Source organism: Narcine bancroftii, chromosome 13 (genome assembly GCF_036971445.1).
Source record: "Narcine bancroftii isolate sNarBan1 chromosome 13, sNarBan1.hap1, whole genome shotgun sequence".
Taxonomy (NCBI): Eukaryota; Metazoa; Chordata; class Chondrichthyes; order Torpediniformes; family Narcinidae; genus Narcine; species Narcine bancroftii.
The window spans coordinates 70,655,803-70,675,462 of NC_091481.1; the positions used below are offsets into that span (position 1 = coordinate 70,655,803).

The 19,660-nt window shown below is 43.0% G+C and overlaps 1 protein-coding gene across 6 annotated transcripts in view; it reads left to right on the plus strand.

Annotated features, from left to right (window-relative positions):
• Window positions 1-19,660, plus strand: part of tom1 (target of myb1 membrane trafficking protein) — a 74,139-nt gene that overhangs the window by 33,443 nt on the left and 21,036 nt on the right. For all 6 annotated transcript variants that reach the window (XM_069907971.1, XM_069907972.1, XM_069907973.1 and 3 more), the window contains exons 7-12: window positions 795-911; window positions 2,202-2,335; window positions 3,120-3,159; window positions 5,900-6,011; window positions 7,614-7,740; window positions 16,806-16,881. In XM_069907971.1, coding sequence (XP_069764072.1) covers window positions 795-911; window positions 2,202-2,335; window positions 3,120-3,159; window positions 5,900-6,011; window positions 7,614-7,740; window positions 16,806-16,881 — 606 coding nt within the window. The remainder of the gene's footprint in view (window positions 1-794; window positions 912-2,201; window positions 2,336-3,119; window positions 3,160-5,899; window positions 6,012-7,613; window positions 7,741-16,805; window positions 16,882-19,660) is intronic.

Here is a 19,660-nt window from a genome sequence, read left to right on the forward strand (position 1 = left end):
CTCAAGAGTAAAAGCCAGTGCACTTGCTCTCTCTTCTTGTGACATCATCGGCATCCCAGGAATCAATATGATGAAACTTGAAGCTCCCTGTTTTGCGAGTATATCCTTTTAAGTATGGAGTCCAGACCTGTATGCAGTATTCCAGAATAAATTTAAGCAATGAAATTGCAAATTCTGGAAATTTGAACTTAAAAACAGAAAACACTGACACTGTGTGCAAAGAGCAGAAGTGTAAATGTTTGAACTTCTGACAAAGTGTGTCAGACCTGAATCTTTCCCCAAATCTTGCCTGACCTGCATTTTCATTGAACAAAAATTGTGATGCTGTCTCACCAGGGTCCTATATAAATGGTGTAAGACAGTGGTTCTCAACTCTTTTTCCACTCACATGTCACCTTCAGTAAGCTGTGCATTGAGGTAGATTGAACGCATGTTGATGCACATGCTCTTCAGGCAGTAGCAAAGTGAGTGTACTTAACAAAAGCATTTATTGTCTTCAGGAAGATTCAATCCAGCAGAAATGTCTCGCAATGTTACAACAGCTGTGATATATTCTATTACATTTGTGGCAAGTATTCGCTTCATGCTAAATTCAATAAAAGCTCATTTAATCTCCAACTTCCTACATGATACAGCAAATCTGAAATTATCTTTGTGTTCAGCTTGAAGTTGCCTTCCGTGATCCCCAATTATTTTTTCAAGAAGCAAATCTTTTGGAAAAAACATTGTTTTAATTAAAAGGCAGAAAATATTCATTTCATTGACCTTGACTTCTAAATCTTCTTGTTTTACAGGTCGCAAAACTGCGGAGTGAACTAGATGTTGTTAATGGTAATGTCAAAGTGATGTCTGAAATGCTGACTGAGATGGTCCCAGGTCAAGAAGATTCCTCTGACCTTGAACTACTACAGGTGAAACAGTGATCTGAAATGAGAACACCAGTTAAGATATCATGTTACTAAGCCTTTGCATTAAACTTTGCTCCATCTCTCCCTACCCATTTATATTCTACACTGTGGGTAACTGGGAGAAAGAATTGATTGGAAGTTATCATTGTAAATTCTAAAACACCCACATATTCCTTCCACTCAACCCCATCTCCTGCACGTTGAGAACTATTCAAATGGAAAATATGATCTCCTTGTGAATGTAGATGAGGCATATAGACTTGTAAATTCCTGGGTTCAATTCTAGTGGCTTAATCATGTATTAGAGGGGAAGAAGCAGATCAAAGAGTTGCATCTAAACAGCCATCAAGTGTAGGTGGAAATTTGTGTGACATTGGATGTGTCAGCTTGTCTGAAGTCTAGCGTTTCAGTTTACCAAAGTGATAGGGATTCCTGAAACAGGGAGCCCAGATCTTTGGTAGCGAGCAGAGTTTGTGAAATAGAGAGAAACGAGTTTAATATTTAAACTTTCACCCTGATGTAAGAAATTTCGCTCATCTATAGAAAATGAGCTCTCACATTTGAAAATATAGTGAAATCTCCAACCCGGTATCCGGCACCTACAGGGATTGGTGGATGCCAGATATGCAAATTTTCCAGTTGCTTGAGACTCATTCTTACAATGCCTAACTAATATACCTACATTAAGAATAAACATAAATACTATACTGTAGTTGGATTGAATACACTTCACTTGCATTTATATATAAACCTTAAAGAATTTTACTTTATTTTCAGTCACGTTCTTGGAAAACATTTAACCCTCGCTGCATGTCCACGGAATTGCTAGAAAGACTAACAATAACATAGATAATTAACCACCCCCTCCCCCAAGTTTACAGATAAATCCTTACTAATATACTTAATAATATACTAATAAAGATAAAGACTCTTACTAAGCAGGGAGTGAGCCTCTTACTAAGCAGGCAGCCAATGGCGAACACCATCAACCAGTTCTTCATCCTGGGTGATACCATTTTATTAAAACACAATTTCATTCAAACAGCTACTACGAACAAAGCCCGACCACAGCCTTCCTTCTGCTGGCTGAATATTTGCTCCCATCTTCACCAAAGGTTTATGTGTTACTTCAGAGAAAATTTACTTTTACAATTTTAAACTTGTATTTAAATTTTAATTTATTTTTATCTATTTTATTTTTTTTATATATTTACTTATTTTTCCCTTTTTTTGCCGGTTGCTTGAATTCCGGATAATGGGGATTTTACTGCAATTACACTTTTCCCACTGCAGGAGTTGAACAGAACATGTCGAGCAATGCAGCAGAGGATTCTCGATCTCATCTCGAGGGTGACCAATGAACAAGTGACAGAGGATCTGTTGCATGTCAATGACAACCTTAATAACATATTCCTTCGTTATGACAGGTATCTCTCACTGCATCTCCTCAGCTACGTTTGTGGTCCTTCACATTAAAGATTAAATTTGAACTTCATAATTTTCACCACAGTTCTTTAGAACCAACTTTTGAAGTTGCAGGAAATTTGTGGCCAATTAGTGTGCATAAGCATCTGCAAGTAATGTTATAAGAAGTACCAGGTCATCTGCTCATTGGTGATGTTGGGTGAGGGAATAAAAATTAGATAGAGGGCTGGAAAGATGCCCTTTCTCAGTGCTACAAGAGGATCTTTAATATGCAATAGGAACAGGTGGGACCATGGTTTACTATCTCATTTGAAATATGCTGCTGCATTCAGTTAGTTCTGCATTGGAATGCAGGTCTTGTAGGCTTGGAGCCCATGGGTTCGGAGGAATAGATATGGGAAATCCCAAACTTACTGCTTGTCATATCCTCAAAAGGCTTAACACGGTGATTTCTATTCCCTTACAAACCAGATGAATATACGTATATTTTCTTTGTCTATTACAAAGTTTATTATATTTGTAAAATATTAAAATATGTGGGTCATTAATGCTAGCTTGTGCACTAATTGGCTGCACGTTTCCAGCAAAAAAGGCCTCCAAAATGTTGTTAGCTTTCTCATAGTTGCCAGAATAGTAAATTCTCAATTAATCTCATTGAATAATAAACTGATGAAATTTGGTCAATTTTAAGAAAGCTCTAAAATAATTTCCTCCCCGTGGCCCTTTCCTTATTGGGTGGTCTGTCCCTTGTGACTATTTCATGGATTCTATCTTTTATATTTTCAGGTTTGAGAGATTCAGAACTGGACAGAATGCTGCCAACCGAGTGAGTATCATTCAGCTCTTGTAAAAGAGCCAATTTATTCTTGCACTTTAAGACACTGCAGATCTGGAGCTAGCACCAAGGGTAATAGGTTAATTAGTAATCAGGTTTATTGAAACAGCATTCTCCGGTCGTTGGTGTATAAGCATGCAAACATATATACAGACATATCACACCCACAGATAAACAATACATTTGGAAGATGTATATCCAGACATAAAAATAAATAAATGTTTAATAACAAGAAGAGTTTCAGACGGTCAGTGTGAGCAGTTCATTTGGCCGTTCAGCATTCTCACTGCCTGTGAGAAGAAGCTGTTTCTATGCTTGGTGGTTCTAGCTCTGATACTCCTGTATCTCTTTCCCAACAGGAGTAAGAAAGTTACTGTGCGGGGTGGTAGGGGTCCTCAACGATTTTCAAACATAACATCGATGGGGGGAGGGAGACCCCAGTGATCCTCTCCGCCACTCTTATGGACCTGCGGATTGACCTCCAATCCAATTCTCTGCAGTCACCGTACCACACTGTGGTGCAGCGGGCCAGGATGATCTCGGTAGAGCTCCTGTAGAAGGTTGACATGATGGTGGCCGGTAGCCTCGCCCACTTCAGTCTTCTCGGGAAGTGCAGTTACTTTTGTGCCTTCCTGATAAGTGAGGAGATGTGTGTCCAGGATAGGTCACTTGTTAAGTGGACTCTGAGGAACCTTGGTGCTCTTCACTCTCCATTAACGTGTAGTGGAGGATGATTGTCCCTGGTTTTCCTGATGTCCACAATCAACTCCTTTTGTCTCATCAATGTTGAGACTCGGGTAATGCATCGGTACAACGCACAAATTGTACATTGCAACAAACAGCAATTAGATACACCAATTACAATTATGTTACATTAAGTGACCACAAAATGCCAAGATAGATAGATAGACTGGCAGAGTATAGATAGATAAATATTCACAGTTGCAGTTCATGCAAGAACAAAAGTGATGCTTCAATATTGCAACAGGTCTTTTGTTGGTCCCAAACAAGTTGAACAAGGATAGTTCAAGATGTTGGATAAAAACTGCTTTTGAACTTGGAGGTTCTGATCCTCAGGGTTTTGTGATGGGGATCCTTTGTAATGTTGCCCACCTTCCTGAGGCAGCATCTCGTGAAAACATGCGAATTTAAGAAATCTTTCCTGCCATTTAGTAAGATCATGGCTGATCTGATTCCAACCTCAACTCAACATTCCCATCAACCTTGGTAACTTCTTATCTGTTGTCAAGTATCTACCTTCGCTTAAAAAAAATATTCAAAGGCTCTCACTGGCCTTTGAGGAAAACATTCCAAAGATTTTGAACAGGTTATGCTTTATTTTTAAGCAGTTCTACATTCCCCCTCAAATGTAATTGATACTATTGTAGTTTCTGCACGTGTTTGGCTACAGCAAGTGAGAATTTCAGCTCTGTGATGCTGCCACAAAACAATGAATTTCATGAATTGTTCATGACAGTTAATTCTGATTCTGATTTGGATCTCTTCATTGTAACTTGTGTATGTGACAATAAGCTCTCATCTCACGTTAAAACATCCTCGTGATCTTGTATGCTTCAGTCAAAACAGATCTGTTTTGAAACAGATGTGTAAGAAAGTTATTTTAGAATCTGTCATCTCCAGTGGGAGGTGAGAAGAATTAATTATTCAATTTGACATATTGAGATTTAGATTTGGATCGCACTGAGAGTGCAGTCAAAGTAATTGGATCAATCATTTTATGATACCTGCAAGCACAATATTTGTTTCCTTTTCTGACACATAGTAGGCATCCTCCTATCTGACAGCCTCCCTCCCCCCCCCCACCCCATCTCCTCTTGTCCTATTTTCGGGATCCCACATATTGGATCTCAGTTGCTTTCAGAGTTGTTTAACTTCTGACATATCTTAAATTAATTTGCCGTATATGTTGACGTATAAGATGAAATTTGAACCTTAAAGAAGTCAACCAAAACCAGGCGTCACCTTGACGTATAAAATCCGAATCTTAATATCCTGTGGTTTAGAGTGTTCACCCATGGTGATGGAGAACTGCAGAAAACACTCACATAACTTTTACGGTCCTACCGCTAAATATTTCTCCACTGAAACTTGTGTTTGGGAAGCTGAATACCCTAATATAAATAAAACATACCCATTGGTGTAATCAAATGAACTAGAATAGAGGAGACCAAAGACAGGTGTAAACAGACTGAACACAGTCTTTCTGATAGTTTTGTGAAGCAAGACTGAGTTTATAAATTAAAGAAAATTCCTGCAGTCTATCTCATCATTTCTAATATATTACAGTATAATGGTTTACATCAGTAAATCAATTTCAAGTAAATGGTAAAATTATATTTGACACTGTGTTTCTTCCTGTAAAAGAATCAATGCCTAAATGACATCATTAGTGCTTTCATTACACCAGCTGGGAACGTTTGATGCATATTATGATAGGTAATTGATAATATTTTGCCATTACTTGAAATTAATTGGTTAAATTTTAAATAACCAAGACTGTGTGCTCAACCGCATCACGCTCTCAGTGGGATGGTTGGTAAAGGACTATTGAGGTAGTAAACTCTTAGTGTTAAGTGCCAGACTTGGGGTAGTCTTATCTAGCGAGTATAGCTCAAAAACTACATTTTAAGAGGAAATCCTGGGGGTCATCTTGTACACCCAGTCACCGTAGACCCTGACGTATACAGTACTGTTTTTTTTTTCTCTCAAGGTGCCCAATGTTTCAGAGAATTCGGACAATTTAATAAATCTTACACCGAGCTCTCCTGCCGTTGTCATTCCAGTTACTGCCTCTAACGTCTCGACACAGATGGCGGGACTTAGTAAGTATTGGTTATAAGTGAATTCTTAATCTCTGGAGCATGGGTACAAATTGCATTTCTCTATCGGTGCCGAATATAGGTTCATCAGCTGCAATGTTCACGAACATGGTGTAAATGACCAGTCTTGGCAGCCACTCCGGTATTTGTGGAAACCGTTGCAGTCCATCATAACCTTCTTTCAGTACTGTTCCCCATTGGGAAAGTTGTTTGTCTTTTTGATTATTTAGATGGAATTAACCAAACTCTGGCTGGGAAGGATTCTACTATTTATGGATGTGCACCAGTTTGATTAATTTTACATTTTTAAACTTAGACATACAGCATGGTAATTGTTCCTCTCAACCCATGAGCCATTGCCATTCAATTACACCCAACCTGACTTACATCCTCCAGTACGTTTTTGAATGGAGGGAGGAAACCAGATCCCCCAGGGAAAACCCACACAATCGGGGAGAACGGGATTGGAAACCTGATCCCGATTGCTGGCACTGGAACAGCGTTACGCTAACCATGACACCCTTTCTACATCTTCTACTTCAAAGTAAACAGTTTTATAGTACATTATAGTACATTGCTCTCTAGAGCAACCCATTCAAAATAGGTTGACTGACTGGAAAGGATATCCCAGTTCAAAATTAATAAGGCTATAAGAGCATTCATTAACCCACTGAAATTTCAGAGCTCGTTGGTGAAGAGCTTGAGTCTGGGATTCACTCACTTATCAGCCACATCTGGGAAGAGGCAGGTGTGCCAGGGGAATTAAGAGATGCTGTAATTGTGACCATCTTCACGAGTCTGACTGTAGTAACGCTAGATGAGTCTCCTTCCTGTCTGCTACAGAGAAAGTCATCACTCGTGTTTTTCTAGGTACAGTAAAATCCTTGATTTTCAGAATTGAAGCAACGGTAAAAAGAAATTTGTGGAAAATAAATGGGTAAAAAATAGGGGCGTCTCAATGTTAGTTCTCCATTTTTCAACACGCAGTCTCAAGCAACCTGAAAACTCACTTATCTGGCATATACCAATGCTAGTAAGCGCCGGATACCAGGGGTTTTACTGTACCTTTTTTCAGTGGCCAAGGGCTGCTTGCTCCCTGAAAAGCAGTATGTATTCTGTTCACCTAGAGACATTGCAGGGAGTTGATCTTCACTGGACAGTAACTGTGAGGAAAATGTAGGGACCAACACCGGACACTGTAAGTGGCCGCCTTCACTTTTAATAAAATCTTTGAGCCATTAATTGAGAAGAATTCTGGAATACCCTTTTCAGATTTGATTGTTCATCTTGTAAGAGCAACCCATTGGCCGTTTGTCATGGTGTCATGCAAAGCTTATTGATAATCAATCTCAGTGAAGACAGGTTTTCCCCAACACATCTTGATTGCTTTGCCGAAATATTTCACTTCACATACAACAAATATCCTGTGAGAGTGTAGGTAATCTTTGGCACTGATGGGGAGACTGCACAGTGAGCCCAGGTCATCCTGATCTCAGTCGTTAAGCTGTGCATGTCCTCTGTGGCGGAGCTCCAAGAAACTGGGGTGTACAAATTGCATTGTCTAAGATTTTTTATGATCGTTAATTATTGTCTATATATGCTTAGGTGTTGCAGGAGAAAGTGGGAGTGGAACCGTAAAGTCGTTGGAAAGCAGCCATCCAAAAACGGAGGAAGAAGAGTTTGACATGTTTGCACAAACTAGAAGTAATTCCCTGGCAGATCAGCGTAAGAAGTGAGTAGTTACTAGCGCTTTTTCCACTGGCATCCCAGTTAATTGACCGTGCAGTCTCCCGGGATAAGAACCCCTTTGTGCTGTTTCCACTGGGCCACTAACTGCTTTCCCACTGGACACAACTCATCCCTGGGGATTGGAGAGTCTACCTTCAAATGGAATGGATGGAAGTTGCCCTTTTTCCACTGGCATCCCAGTTAATTGGCCGTGCAGTGTCCCGGGATAAGAAGCTCTTTGTGCTGTTTCCACTGGGCCACTAACTGCTTTCCCACTGGACACAACTCATCCCTGGGGATTGAAGAGTCTACCCTCAGATGGAATGGATGGAAGTTGTCCTTTTTCCACTGGTTAAATCAGCGTTACCAGCGTCCGCTGACGCCGGGGATATGAGTGGGGGTAAAGGTTGTCAATCCCCGGTGTTATTTGACGCCGGTGTGCTGATTATTTCCCTTTCCGACTGAACCCTTAACTGGTTAATTCCCTGTTAATTCCTGGGACAAGTTGCCAGTGGAAAAGGGGCAACTGATTTTGTGAGTTGGATATTCCTCCAATTGTTTTTCCTGTCCAATACAGAAGTAAAGTGGAAAGTATATATTGTGCCTACATTCATTGAGAGGAGATATATATTTTGGACAGAATCCTTACTTGACAGATTTCTGAAGGAAAAGTCTTACTATTTGGTCTGGAAGGAGTCTCAGAAAAAAAGACTTAAGTATGTGAAATATTAAAGTGAGCAGGAAAATGTCTGTCAGAGACACCATTTCAAACTACACACTCGTATAAAAGTTTATCTCGTAAAAGTTAACCCCCTATTTTTGGTCAAAAATCTGGAATTTTCCATTTATTTCATGTAAAAGTTGACCCTAGTTCTTCACAATAGATCAACAGTGACCAAGTACCTACACATAAGTGTTACGATGAGGAAATGAATGGTTTAGGATGACTGAACTATTTGTAGAGGTGAGTGCTACACTTTCAGGGTACAACTAAAAAAACACGAGGAACCAAGGTGTGTTTGCATCAAGTTGTTCCTGCTGTTTTTGTTAGCAGTTCCGTTTGACGTTGACAGTTTCATTTTCTATCCCTTTAAAATCACTTCTGCTTCCCAATGGACATCCTTGCAGGGCCTTATCGGTTGATGCTGAAACCAGCGAGGGAGGTGGGGTTAATTCTTATAATGCTTATCGGCTGCAAGCATGTAATGGGGGAGTGATGAAATGCAATTTCCAGAACCGAGTGCCTGCCTCCATTTTGCTCATACCTTGATGAAGGGCTCAAGCCTGAAACGTCGGTGATGTATCTTTATCTTTGGTACATAAAGTCCACTGTTTGACTTGCTGAGTTTCTCCAGCTTTGTGTTTTTACAGTGACCCATATCCCTCTGCACTTTTCCTATTCAAGTTCCTGTCCGAATGCGTTTAAACATTATAATTGTATCTGCCAACACTCCCCTTTCACAGCTTATTCCAGATATTCACCTGGCCCTAAGATCTCTTTTATATTTCTCCCCTTTCATCTGAGCCTGAGCCTTCTAGCTTGACATACCCCTGACCAGTGAAAAAAAAATTCTATCTGTGCCCCATAAATAATGCTACAAAGCTCTGTCACACCTCAGCCCCTAACATTGCAGAGAAGATTAACCCAACCCATCCAATTGCTTTCTATAACTACAGACCTCCACTCCAGGCCATATCCCGATGAATCTCTTGTGTACTCTCTATTGCCGCCTCATTCTTGTAGATTGGTCACCTGAACTCTTCTTGTTGTCAGATCAATGCAACATGACATCCCAACTCTTCCACATAATGCCTCCCTCTGTGATATATTACTTTCATGGAGCTATGGAATTACATCCTGAGGTACCTGTCTACAGAAAAACCCCCGTTATTCGCAATTCAAGCAACTGACAGCCTCAAGCAACCATCAAAATAATCATGGAAAATAAATAGGTAAATAAATATGAACTTAAAATTGGAGGTCAGTTCGCCAATCCACAAAACACAATCTCAACCAACCGGAAAATTCACTTCTCCAACATCTACCAATCCCCATAGGTTCTGGATACTGGATATTAAAGTTCTCAAGGTCCCTATTGATTAATGTATGTCCAACCAGGATGCATAACCTCAGACTGTGACATCCTGAGTTGCAAGATCTGTTCTCCCATTTTCACTTGCACTCCTATCCTTTGGACTGGTGGAATAATTTACGTTTTGTTTTAGTTGATGCTCAAGAAGACGGGTTTGATTTCAAAATTTAATTTATTATCTTTTTGTCCTTTAATCTCAATACATCCTGAATGCTTCCCACGATCACCAGAAAATGGTTAATAACGTTGGTGCTAAGCAATGCATAAGAACATGAACGAAAGTACAAAAGAAATAGGAGCAGGAGTCCTATCTGGACCTGTTGAGCTTCCTCCACCATTCAATGAGATCATGGCTGATCGGATGATGGGCTCATCTCCACTGACATTCCTTTTCCCCATATCCCTTAATTCCCCTACTATCTAGAAAATCTATCCAACCTTGTCTTAAATATATTCACAGGGGTCACCTCCACTGCTTCGATGGGCAGCAAATTCCACAGATTCACCACCCTCTGGGAAAAGCAGTTCCTCCTCATCTCTGAGCTAAATCCACCACCTTGGATCTTGAGGCTCTGTCCCCTAGTTCTGTTTCCCCTACCAATGGAAGCAACTTACCAACCTCTGTCTTATCTGTGCCTTTCACAATTTTATATGTTTCTATAAGATTCACTCTCGATTTTTCTAAATTCCAGCAAGTACTGACCCAGATGAGTCGATGCAAATTTTCTCCATGGGTCTTGCTGCAAATCTCACCAACTTGTAAAACCCAGGCTGGTATTTCCACTGAATAAGCACGTTCATACACTTCCCCACTGTGGCACATGCTGTTTGAATTACACATGTTCATCTGAACCCAGCACAGGCCTCGTGCTCTCTACAACCTGGTCAAATTCTCCACATTGACACAACGTTGTTGTCATTGCTGGGCTAAAGCACTGCTCGGATTACGGGTACGATAACCTTTTGGCCTGATCATTGGGCTCTGAATTAGATTTCCAATGTCAGGTGGCAACTGAGTCACTTTACAGCATTACAATTTAATGAAAGAGTCATGGTTTCAATGAGCGATAAATCATTCTGTCCCCTCTCCCTCCATGTGGAAAAACTGCAAAGTAGCAGAAAAGGCATATCCAAAGTCGAATGTGATGGCTAGACATCTATTCCAAGCTGTGGGGTAATCATTCACAAATTTGATGCTAGTTATGAATTCCAGAACATTTAGAGAAAAGAGATGTTAACATCACCTTCCTGCAGGATTTTGCCTTTGTATTTTAATTTTATTTGATAATTGAATGAAGGAATTGTTTAATGTTGATTTGGGTTACTTTAAAAGTGGATGGAAAGGCGAAGCAGGATAATTTTTCAATCTGTAATCAGCTCCATTATGAAATAAATCGTGAAGTAGTGGCCTTAGATGCCAGAGGGACAAAACAGGTCATGTTTCAAATTCTGTAAAAATCACCAGATTCTGCTGCACGTTTCTGACGCGGCTGTCCTGTTTCCATACGAGTAATCTCGTGTGGCAAAATTGGCGTGGGATGAGAATTTTAAAACTTAGGTGCTGTTTAACAGGCTAGTAGGAACAAGGCACCAGATAAAATGAATACAGATAGAAGGGTGACGCGGTTAACACAACTATTACAGCACCATCGACCCAAGTTCGAATCTGGTGTAAGGAGTTTCTACGTTCTTCCCGTGTCTGTGTGAGTTTCCTCTGAAGTCTCCGCTTCCTTCCTACTCTTCAAAACGTGCGGATGTAATTGGGCGGCATGGGCTCATGGGTCGGAAGGGCCTGTTACCGTGTTGTACGTCTACATTTAAATTTATATCTTTGCCATTTATGGGAAGACTATTCATAATTAACCAGTAAAACAGTTTAAGACCGAGCTATGATACAACAGGTGGTGGCTAAGTCTTGTATATTACTTTCACGATTCTACCATTTCGAGAATTCGTATTGGTGGCCAAGAATCTGGCCCTGGCAAGTGATCACATCAGCAAAGATCTTGTCGGAGTCTAATCACAAATGTTTGAAGGCTTTCTGGTTCTGGCAGAAACTTGATCCAAAATGATTCTCAGCTACATTTGTAAATATACACTTAGGTTTGTAAATATTTGTTGTAATAGGAGACCATGAGAGTAAAGAATAACCATAGAATATCATGACTTTGCATGTGCTGCAGAAATTGTAGAGGGGCTCCAATCCATGAAGAAGCATCAACACATTTAAAGTTGAACACCTGCAGTATGTAGTAACTCAGCCAAGTGTCTCTGAAACCCACAATCAATGTCAGATTTCAGATTTATTGTCAGAGTACAAAGATGACACCACATACAACCCTGAGATTCTTTTTCCTGCAGGACAGACAGACTTATTGGGAGCGCACAAAAAACAACTGACTCAATGTACACGTAAACAACTAAAGAAATGTAAACAAACTGCTCTCCGATGGCAGCGTTCCTTGTCAATGTTCTTGATAGCAGGGAGGGTTTTACCTGTGATGTCTTGGCCTGTGTCCACTACCTTTTCCAGGGCTTTACGTTCAGGAGTACTGGTGTCCCTTTACCAGACCGTGATGCAGTCGGTCAGCACACTTTCCACCACACATCTGGAGAAAAAGAATTACTTAGAAGTATAGAGGTGATGAGAATGTCACCATTTCTTAGGAACATAGGAAGTAGGAACAGGAGTAGGCCAAAAATGGCCCATCGAGCCTGCTCCGCCATTCAATACGATCATGGCTGATCTAATTTATGACCTAACTCCACCTACCTGCCTTCTCCCCATATCCCCTAATTCCTCTATCATGTAAAAATTAATCTAACCAAATTTTAAATATGTCTAATGAAGCAGCCTCAACCACTTCCCTGGATAGAGAATTCCAAACATTCACTACTCTCTGGGAAAACTATTTTTCCTCATCTCTGTCCTAAATCTACTCCCCCGAATCTTGAGACTGTGTCCTCTCGTTTTAGTTTCCCCGGCCATCTAAAACAGCCATTGTTATGTATAGACAAAGATTGCTTATGTCCTCACATTCTTGATTGGACCCATACACTGAGGAAAGAAATTTTGAGGCTCTGCCATATTTTCCATCACTCAATAATAATTTTAGGGTGCCTGCTTTTAAACTTGAAAGGTAAAGCGGAAAGCTGAGAGGTTAGGGCGGTGCGGTTAGCGTGACACTGTTACAGCGCCAGCATTCGGGGTTTGAATCCCGGCGCTAGCTATAAGGAGTTTGTTCATTCTCCCCATGTCTGTGTTTCTCCCATCCTTCAAAGTGTACATCAATTGAGTATAATTTGGCAGGACGGGCTCATGGGCCGGAAGGGCCTGTTACTGTGCTGTATGTCTAAATTTAAACTTTAAAAAAAGCAAAATTGTACACTTCTGGGCCCAGGAACAATGGAACAATGCATTGATGAACGGATCCCTCAGAATCAGAAGTTCCAGACTCGATATGAAACCCTCCAACTTTAATCACTGCATGTATCAGAACTGACCATTTATGCTCCAGTCATCCATCCTTAAACTCGGTTCAAAGTTTGGTTATTCCTTCATCTGGGCTGCTGGTCCTGTAGTATAGCTCTCTTACTGGATTTACATAATAGAGAAGCCTTCATTCTCTATTTAGTAGAATGAGGGGGAATCTCACTGAAATACTTGGAAAGGCATGGACAGAATAGATGTTGAAAGGTTGTTTCCCATGGTGGGACAAGAGAGCACAAATTCAGGATTAAAGGGCGTCCACTTTAAAACCGATGCGGAGGATCTTCAGCCAGAGGGTGGTGAATCTGTGGAATTTGTTGCCACAGTCAGTTGTGGAGGCCAGGTCATTGGAGGTATTTAAGACAGAGATTGGCCAGGGCATCAAAGGTTATGGGGAGAAGGCCAGGCAGTGGGGCTGAGTGGGGAAAATGGATGAGCTCATGATTAAAAGGCAGGGCAGACTCAATGGGCTGAATGGCCTATTTCTCCTCCTATGTCTTTTGGTCTTAGGTTTTGACACAACATGTCAATGATTCTTTCCCCCCCCCCACCCCCACCCACTTCCACTCTCGATTCTGCTTGATCCACTGAGTTCCTTGAGCAGATTGTTTTCTGATCCAGGTTCTAGCATTTGCATTCTCTCGTGTCTCCAACATTGTTGAGTTTAATTACTCTCCTAGGTAGTCCAGAAAGCCCTTCAAGTTCTCTGGATTCCATTGTAACTGCTGGACTTAGCAACAGCCCTCATACTTGAAAAATGGTTAACAAAATATCTAGAGTATTATGAATAAAAATTTGAGTGTGTGAAGCAGCTTGGAAAGCTGAGGAGTGACCTTCGAGGTATGAGAGGCATAAATAAAGTGAACAGTCAGTCTTTTTATCCAGGGTAGGGGAGTCTAAAACCAGAGGGCATAGTTGAAGGTGAGAGAGAAAGGATTTAAAAGTGACCCGAGTGGCAATTTTTTTGCATACACAGGTTGGTAGATGTGCAGGATGAACGGCTGGAGGAAGTGGTGGAGGCAGGTACAGTTGTAATGTTGAGAAGACATTTGGACAAGTGTTCAGATAGACAACTTGGTCGACATGGAAGAGTTCGACTGAAGGGCTGGTTTCTATGCTGTATTACTCTACAGAGCTGTCATTTTAAAACATGTTGCAAGATCTCGGAATTTAATCTGCGTACACACGTCGGGACTATTTTCAGATGCATTCTATTTTTACTTCAAGCCTTTCCTGAGAAAGTTGTTCTTTGGTTTGCATAGTAGTTCTTGCTCGTTGGCCTCTGAGATGGACTTGAAACACCTTAAGCCCTTCTTGCCATTTTTTCTCATCTGCTTTCTGATTATTGCACTTTACTTCATCCTTGAAGCTATTGTTCACAGCGGACCGTTCACTGACCCCCATTTTTTTGAAAAGTTTGACCGTAAATTAGGCAAACCAACCTCTTTAAACTGGACTGGGATGAGATGATTGGATTTGAGCAGGACATTTCTTCAAAAGCTCTTTTTTTTTAAAAAAAAAACAAGCTTATCAAATTTCAGCAGTGGTTTTGTTCAAGTTCCAGGATTATTACCGTGTACTGCATAATCTGGTGAGTCCAACATGGTGCGAGATTGCAGAGCGCTGAAGTACAGAGGGATCTGGGTATCCTTGTGCACACTTCAAAAAAGGGGGCAAGTCATTTAAAAAATGAATAGAACATTGTGAGCTGCTGCAAGAGGAACTGAATGCTGATGTTGGGGCGGCACGGTCAACGCAGCAGTTAGCGCAACACTGTTACAGCGCCAGCGACCCAGGTTCATGTCTGACGCTGTCTTTAAGGGGTTTGTACATTCTCTCCTTGTCTGTGGGGGTTTCCTCTGGGTGCTCCAGTTTCCTCCCACCCTTCAAAATGTACGGGGATTGTAGGTTAATTGGGTGCAATTAGGCAGCATGAGCTCGAGGGCCGGAAGGCATAAGGGTAGGGAACCGTGTAGTAGGCCTAACTTTAAGCAACCTTGATGGAAACACAGGATCTGGAGGGATCTTGGCTGGCTGTATGTGAAGAGGGAATTTCTTGTGTAAGAGCAGAGGAACAAGCATCACAAATTTTTTTTTCCCCCTGAGGGTTGTGAACCTGTTGAACTCTTGCTGTAAAGGCGGTAGAAGCAGAGATCGATTGTGGATAAGCAAGCTAATGAATGAAAGTGTAATGGAGGATAGAAGGGAGTGTGGTTGAGGTTATGATCAAATAAATGTTGGAAGGGAAGGTGACCTACACTAGTTCTAGTTCATATGTTCCATTTCCAGCTAAAATATGATTTATGAGCTCTGCAGCGCTGATGACTATAGACAGCAAGGCAACGCCTTCCCTGTCGTAAAAAGCTTTGTTCATCGGTGACATGAATGATACAGATTTTATTGTATGCGTGCATGTATTTGTATGTTAGTTAAATTATTTTGTCTCAAATTACATTTACTCTGTGGAAGCAGGCCATTTGGTCCGTCCAGTCGATTATGTCATTGACTCTTGGTTAGCTGCATCTTTTGGATGGCACCCATGGTGGATGAAGTCGTAAATGGAGTGGGCTGTTTAGTTGAAATGTTTGAGCAGTTGTGGAGCAGTTATTCAGTTGGGAAAATGACAAATATTCCATTACTCACCTTATTTCAATATGTAGATATGGAAGAGCCTTATAATGAAGAAAATCAGTATCACATTGAGGCTTTTACTTGGATGTGTTTGGTCCAGATAAGTGAATAGCCCAGGAGTTTTCTGCAGGGAGTTTTCAATAGTCACAAAATTGTAATATACGTGATTGACATATGACAGACAAAAGTTGAAGTATAAGGAGTCACCCTGATGCACCTAACAATAGAAGAAAGGGAAGCAAAAGAGAATCCCTTCAGAGAATCTGATGGTCCAAACTCCTCTTTGATCCATTGGCAACCCGAGCTCCGGATCCAAACCTCTGGAACGATCGGGGAATCTTTCTGCACCCGAGGCCCCCCTTCAAGATGCCCCTCAGCATCCTCTTCAGTTCAGATGCCATCAACCTCTTGATTTAAAGTTGACCCACTGGCTGAGCACTGATGGCTACTGTGGAATAAGGTTTCAAACTTATTCCACACCTTGGTAGAATTTATTCCCAACTTTACACACGAGCTGATGCTTTTTTTTTACATTATTCACTCGGTTCCAAGAGTGGCCACGCATTCTCTGTCCATTCCCTTGAATACCTTCCTGTCCCCAGTAGGAGCTGGAGTTGTGCCATTTTCCAGATCTTTATGAAGAATCCAGTTCACCCATGGTGGCTAAAAAGCAACCATCTGGATAAAGCCTGGGAATAAAATTAGATCTTTCTGAATTATAAGTCAGCTTGTGCCTTGCAAACCCTTGGCCTTTCAATATAATCAATTCTGCAGTTATCTCTTACAGCATTTGGTTGTGCAATTTAAATAATGGAAAAGCGCACTGGTTACAGGGGAATGTTATCTATGTTTCAGTGTAATGTATGAAGAACCACAGGCAATTGAAGGATTGGCAGAAGCACTGGACACTCGCCAACAGAACACTGGAGCAGTGAGTATTGGCTTCAAATGTTTCCTGTGCACGGCCAGTAAATGTAATTTGTGAATTTCTATGGATTGGCCAAGTCTTTTGGAATTGTTGGTCCAAAATATGTTTCCGTTTATCAAACCAAACAGAAATTTTCAGCTTTTTGAAAACAAACTATTCTGATTTTACTGTATACCCGTTGTTTTCTAATGAAATGTGTTTCTTGAGGCGATAAAGCAATACATGGTGTCCTCGAAATGTGGGATTTGACTGATTGGCTCCAAGACGGTGTGTTTTATTCAAACTAATGAGTTGCTGTGCAAGCTGAAGCCATGGTGATCAATGCTACTGCACCGGCAATGACTTTGAGATAGGAGGGGATATGCTGTAAACTGTTTTCATCAAGCAATCAACTTATTTAAGAATCGTGTCAGAGGAAATGGTTAACAGACTACAGTACCAACTACAGCAAATACAAGTGGTCCAGATGAAATTATGATTATTTTAACTGAAAGATGAATCAAACTTGTTATTTTCAAATTCAAATTTATTATCATCCGATTGGACAAGTCCAACCCGACGAAACAGTGTTCTCTGGTCCTCGGTTCAAAACATGCAGACACACAACACATACAGACAATCAGTACATATATAGTATGTGTGTAAGGTTAAAGTTTATTATTATCATACAATTGTAAAGTACAACTGGACGAAACAGTGTTCTTCGGTCCTGGGGGTAAAAACATGCAAACACATATATATAGATATAGCACATATATTTTCAAGTGATTTATATGCAGTAAATATACAGGTATGCACTGCCTAATGTCCGTTCAGGCAACATCCCTGGTCCCATAATTATTCAATGACTGTGAGGAAGTTGGCAGCAATTTAGAAAAAGCAATCGCTAGCTATAGGAAATTGTAAACTGAATACCCACTGATCCGTCTGCCTTGTTCTCTCCCCAGAGTCCTATGTTCATCCCCATACGGATTCCACTGTCCTGTGTCCATCCCCACACTGATCCCAGTGCCCTGCTTTCTCCCCACAGCCCTGTGTCGGTCTTCACACTGATCCCACTGTCCTTCACTCTCCCCACAACCCCATGTCACTCCCCACATTGATCCCACTGCCCCGCTCTCTCCCCACAGCCCTGTGTCCGTCCCCACACTGATCTCACTGCCCCGCTCTCTCCACACAGCCCTGTGTCCGTCCCCACATTGATCCCACTGCCCCGCTCTCTCCCCACAGCCCTGTGTCCGTCCCCACACTGATCTCACTGCCCCGCTCTCTCCCCACAGCCCTGTGTCCGTCCCCACACTGATCTCACTGCCCCGCTCTCTCCCCACAGCCCTGTGTCCATCCCCACACTGATCCCACTGCCCCGCTCTCTCCCCACAGCCCTGTGTCCATCCCCACACTGATCCCACTGCCCCGCTCTCTCCCCACAGCCCCATGTCACTCCCCACACTGATCCCACTGCCCCGCTCTCTCCCCACAGCCCTGTGTCCGTCCCCACACTGATCTCACTGCCCCACTCTCTCCCCACAGCCCTGTGTCCGTCCCCACACTGATCTCACTGCCCCGCTCTCTCCCCACAGCCCCGTGTAACTCCCCACATTGATTCCACTGCCCCGCTCTCTCCCCACAGCCCTGTGTCCGTCCCCACACTGATCTCACTGCCCCGCTCTCTCCCCACAGCCCTGTGTCCGTCCCCACACTGATCTCACTGCCCCGCTCTCTCCCCACAGCACTGTGTCCATCCCCACACTGATCTCACTGCCCCGCTCTCTCCCCACAGCCCTGTGTCCGTCCCCACACTGATCTCACTGCCCCGCTCTCTCCCCACAGCCCTGTGTCTGTCCCCACACTGATCCCACTGCCCCGCTCTCTCCCCACAGCCCTGTGTCCGTCCCCACACTGATCCCACTGCCCCGCTCTCTCCCCACAGCCCTGTGTCCGTCCCCACACTGATCCCACTGCCCCGCTCTCTCCCCACAGCCCTGTGTCCGTCCCCACACTGATCCCACTGCCCCGCTCTCTCCCCACAGCCCTGTGTCCGTCCCCACACTGATCTCACTGCCCCGCTCTCTCCCCACAGCCCTGTGTCCGTCCCCACACTGATCCCACTGCCCCGCTCTCTCCCCACAGCCCTGTGTCCGTCCCCACACTGATCCCACTGCCCCGCTCTCTCCCCACAGCCCTGTGTCCGTCCCCACACTGATCTCACTGCCCCGCTCTCTCCCCACAGCCCTGTGTCCGTCCCCACACTGATCTCACTGCCCCGCTCTCTCCCCACAGCCCTGTGTCCGTCCCCACACTGATCTCACTGCCCCACTCTCTCCCCACAGCCCTGTGTCCGTCCCCACACTGATCCCACTGCCCTACTCTCTCCCCACAGCCCTGTGTCTGTCCCCACACTGATCTCACTGCCCCGCTCTCTCCCCACAGCCCTGTGTCCATCCCCACACTGATCCCACTGCCCCGCTCTCTCCCCACAGCCCCGTGTCACTCCGCACATTGATTCCACTGCCCCGCTCTCTCCCCACAGCCCTGTGTCCGTCCCCACACTGATCTCACTGCCCCGCTCTCTCCCCACAGCCCTGTGTCCGTCCCCACACTGATCTCACTGCCCTGCTCTCTCCCCACAGCCCTGTGTCCGTCCCCACACTGATCTCACTGCCCCGCTCTCTCCCCACAGCCCTGTGTCCGTCCCCACACTGATCCCACTGCCCCGCTCTCTCCCCACAGCCCTGTGTCCGTCCCCACACTGATCTCACTGCCCCGCTCTCTCCCCACAGCC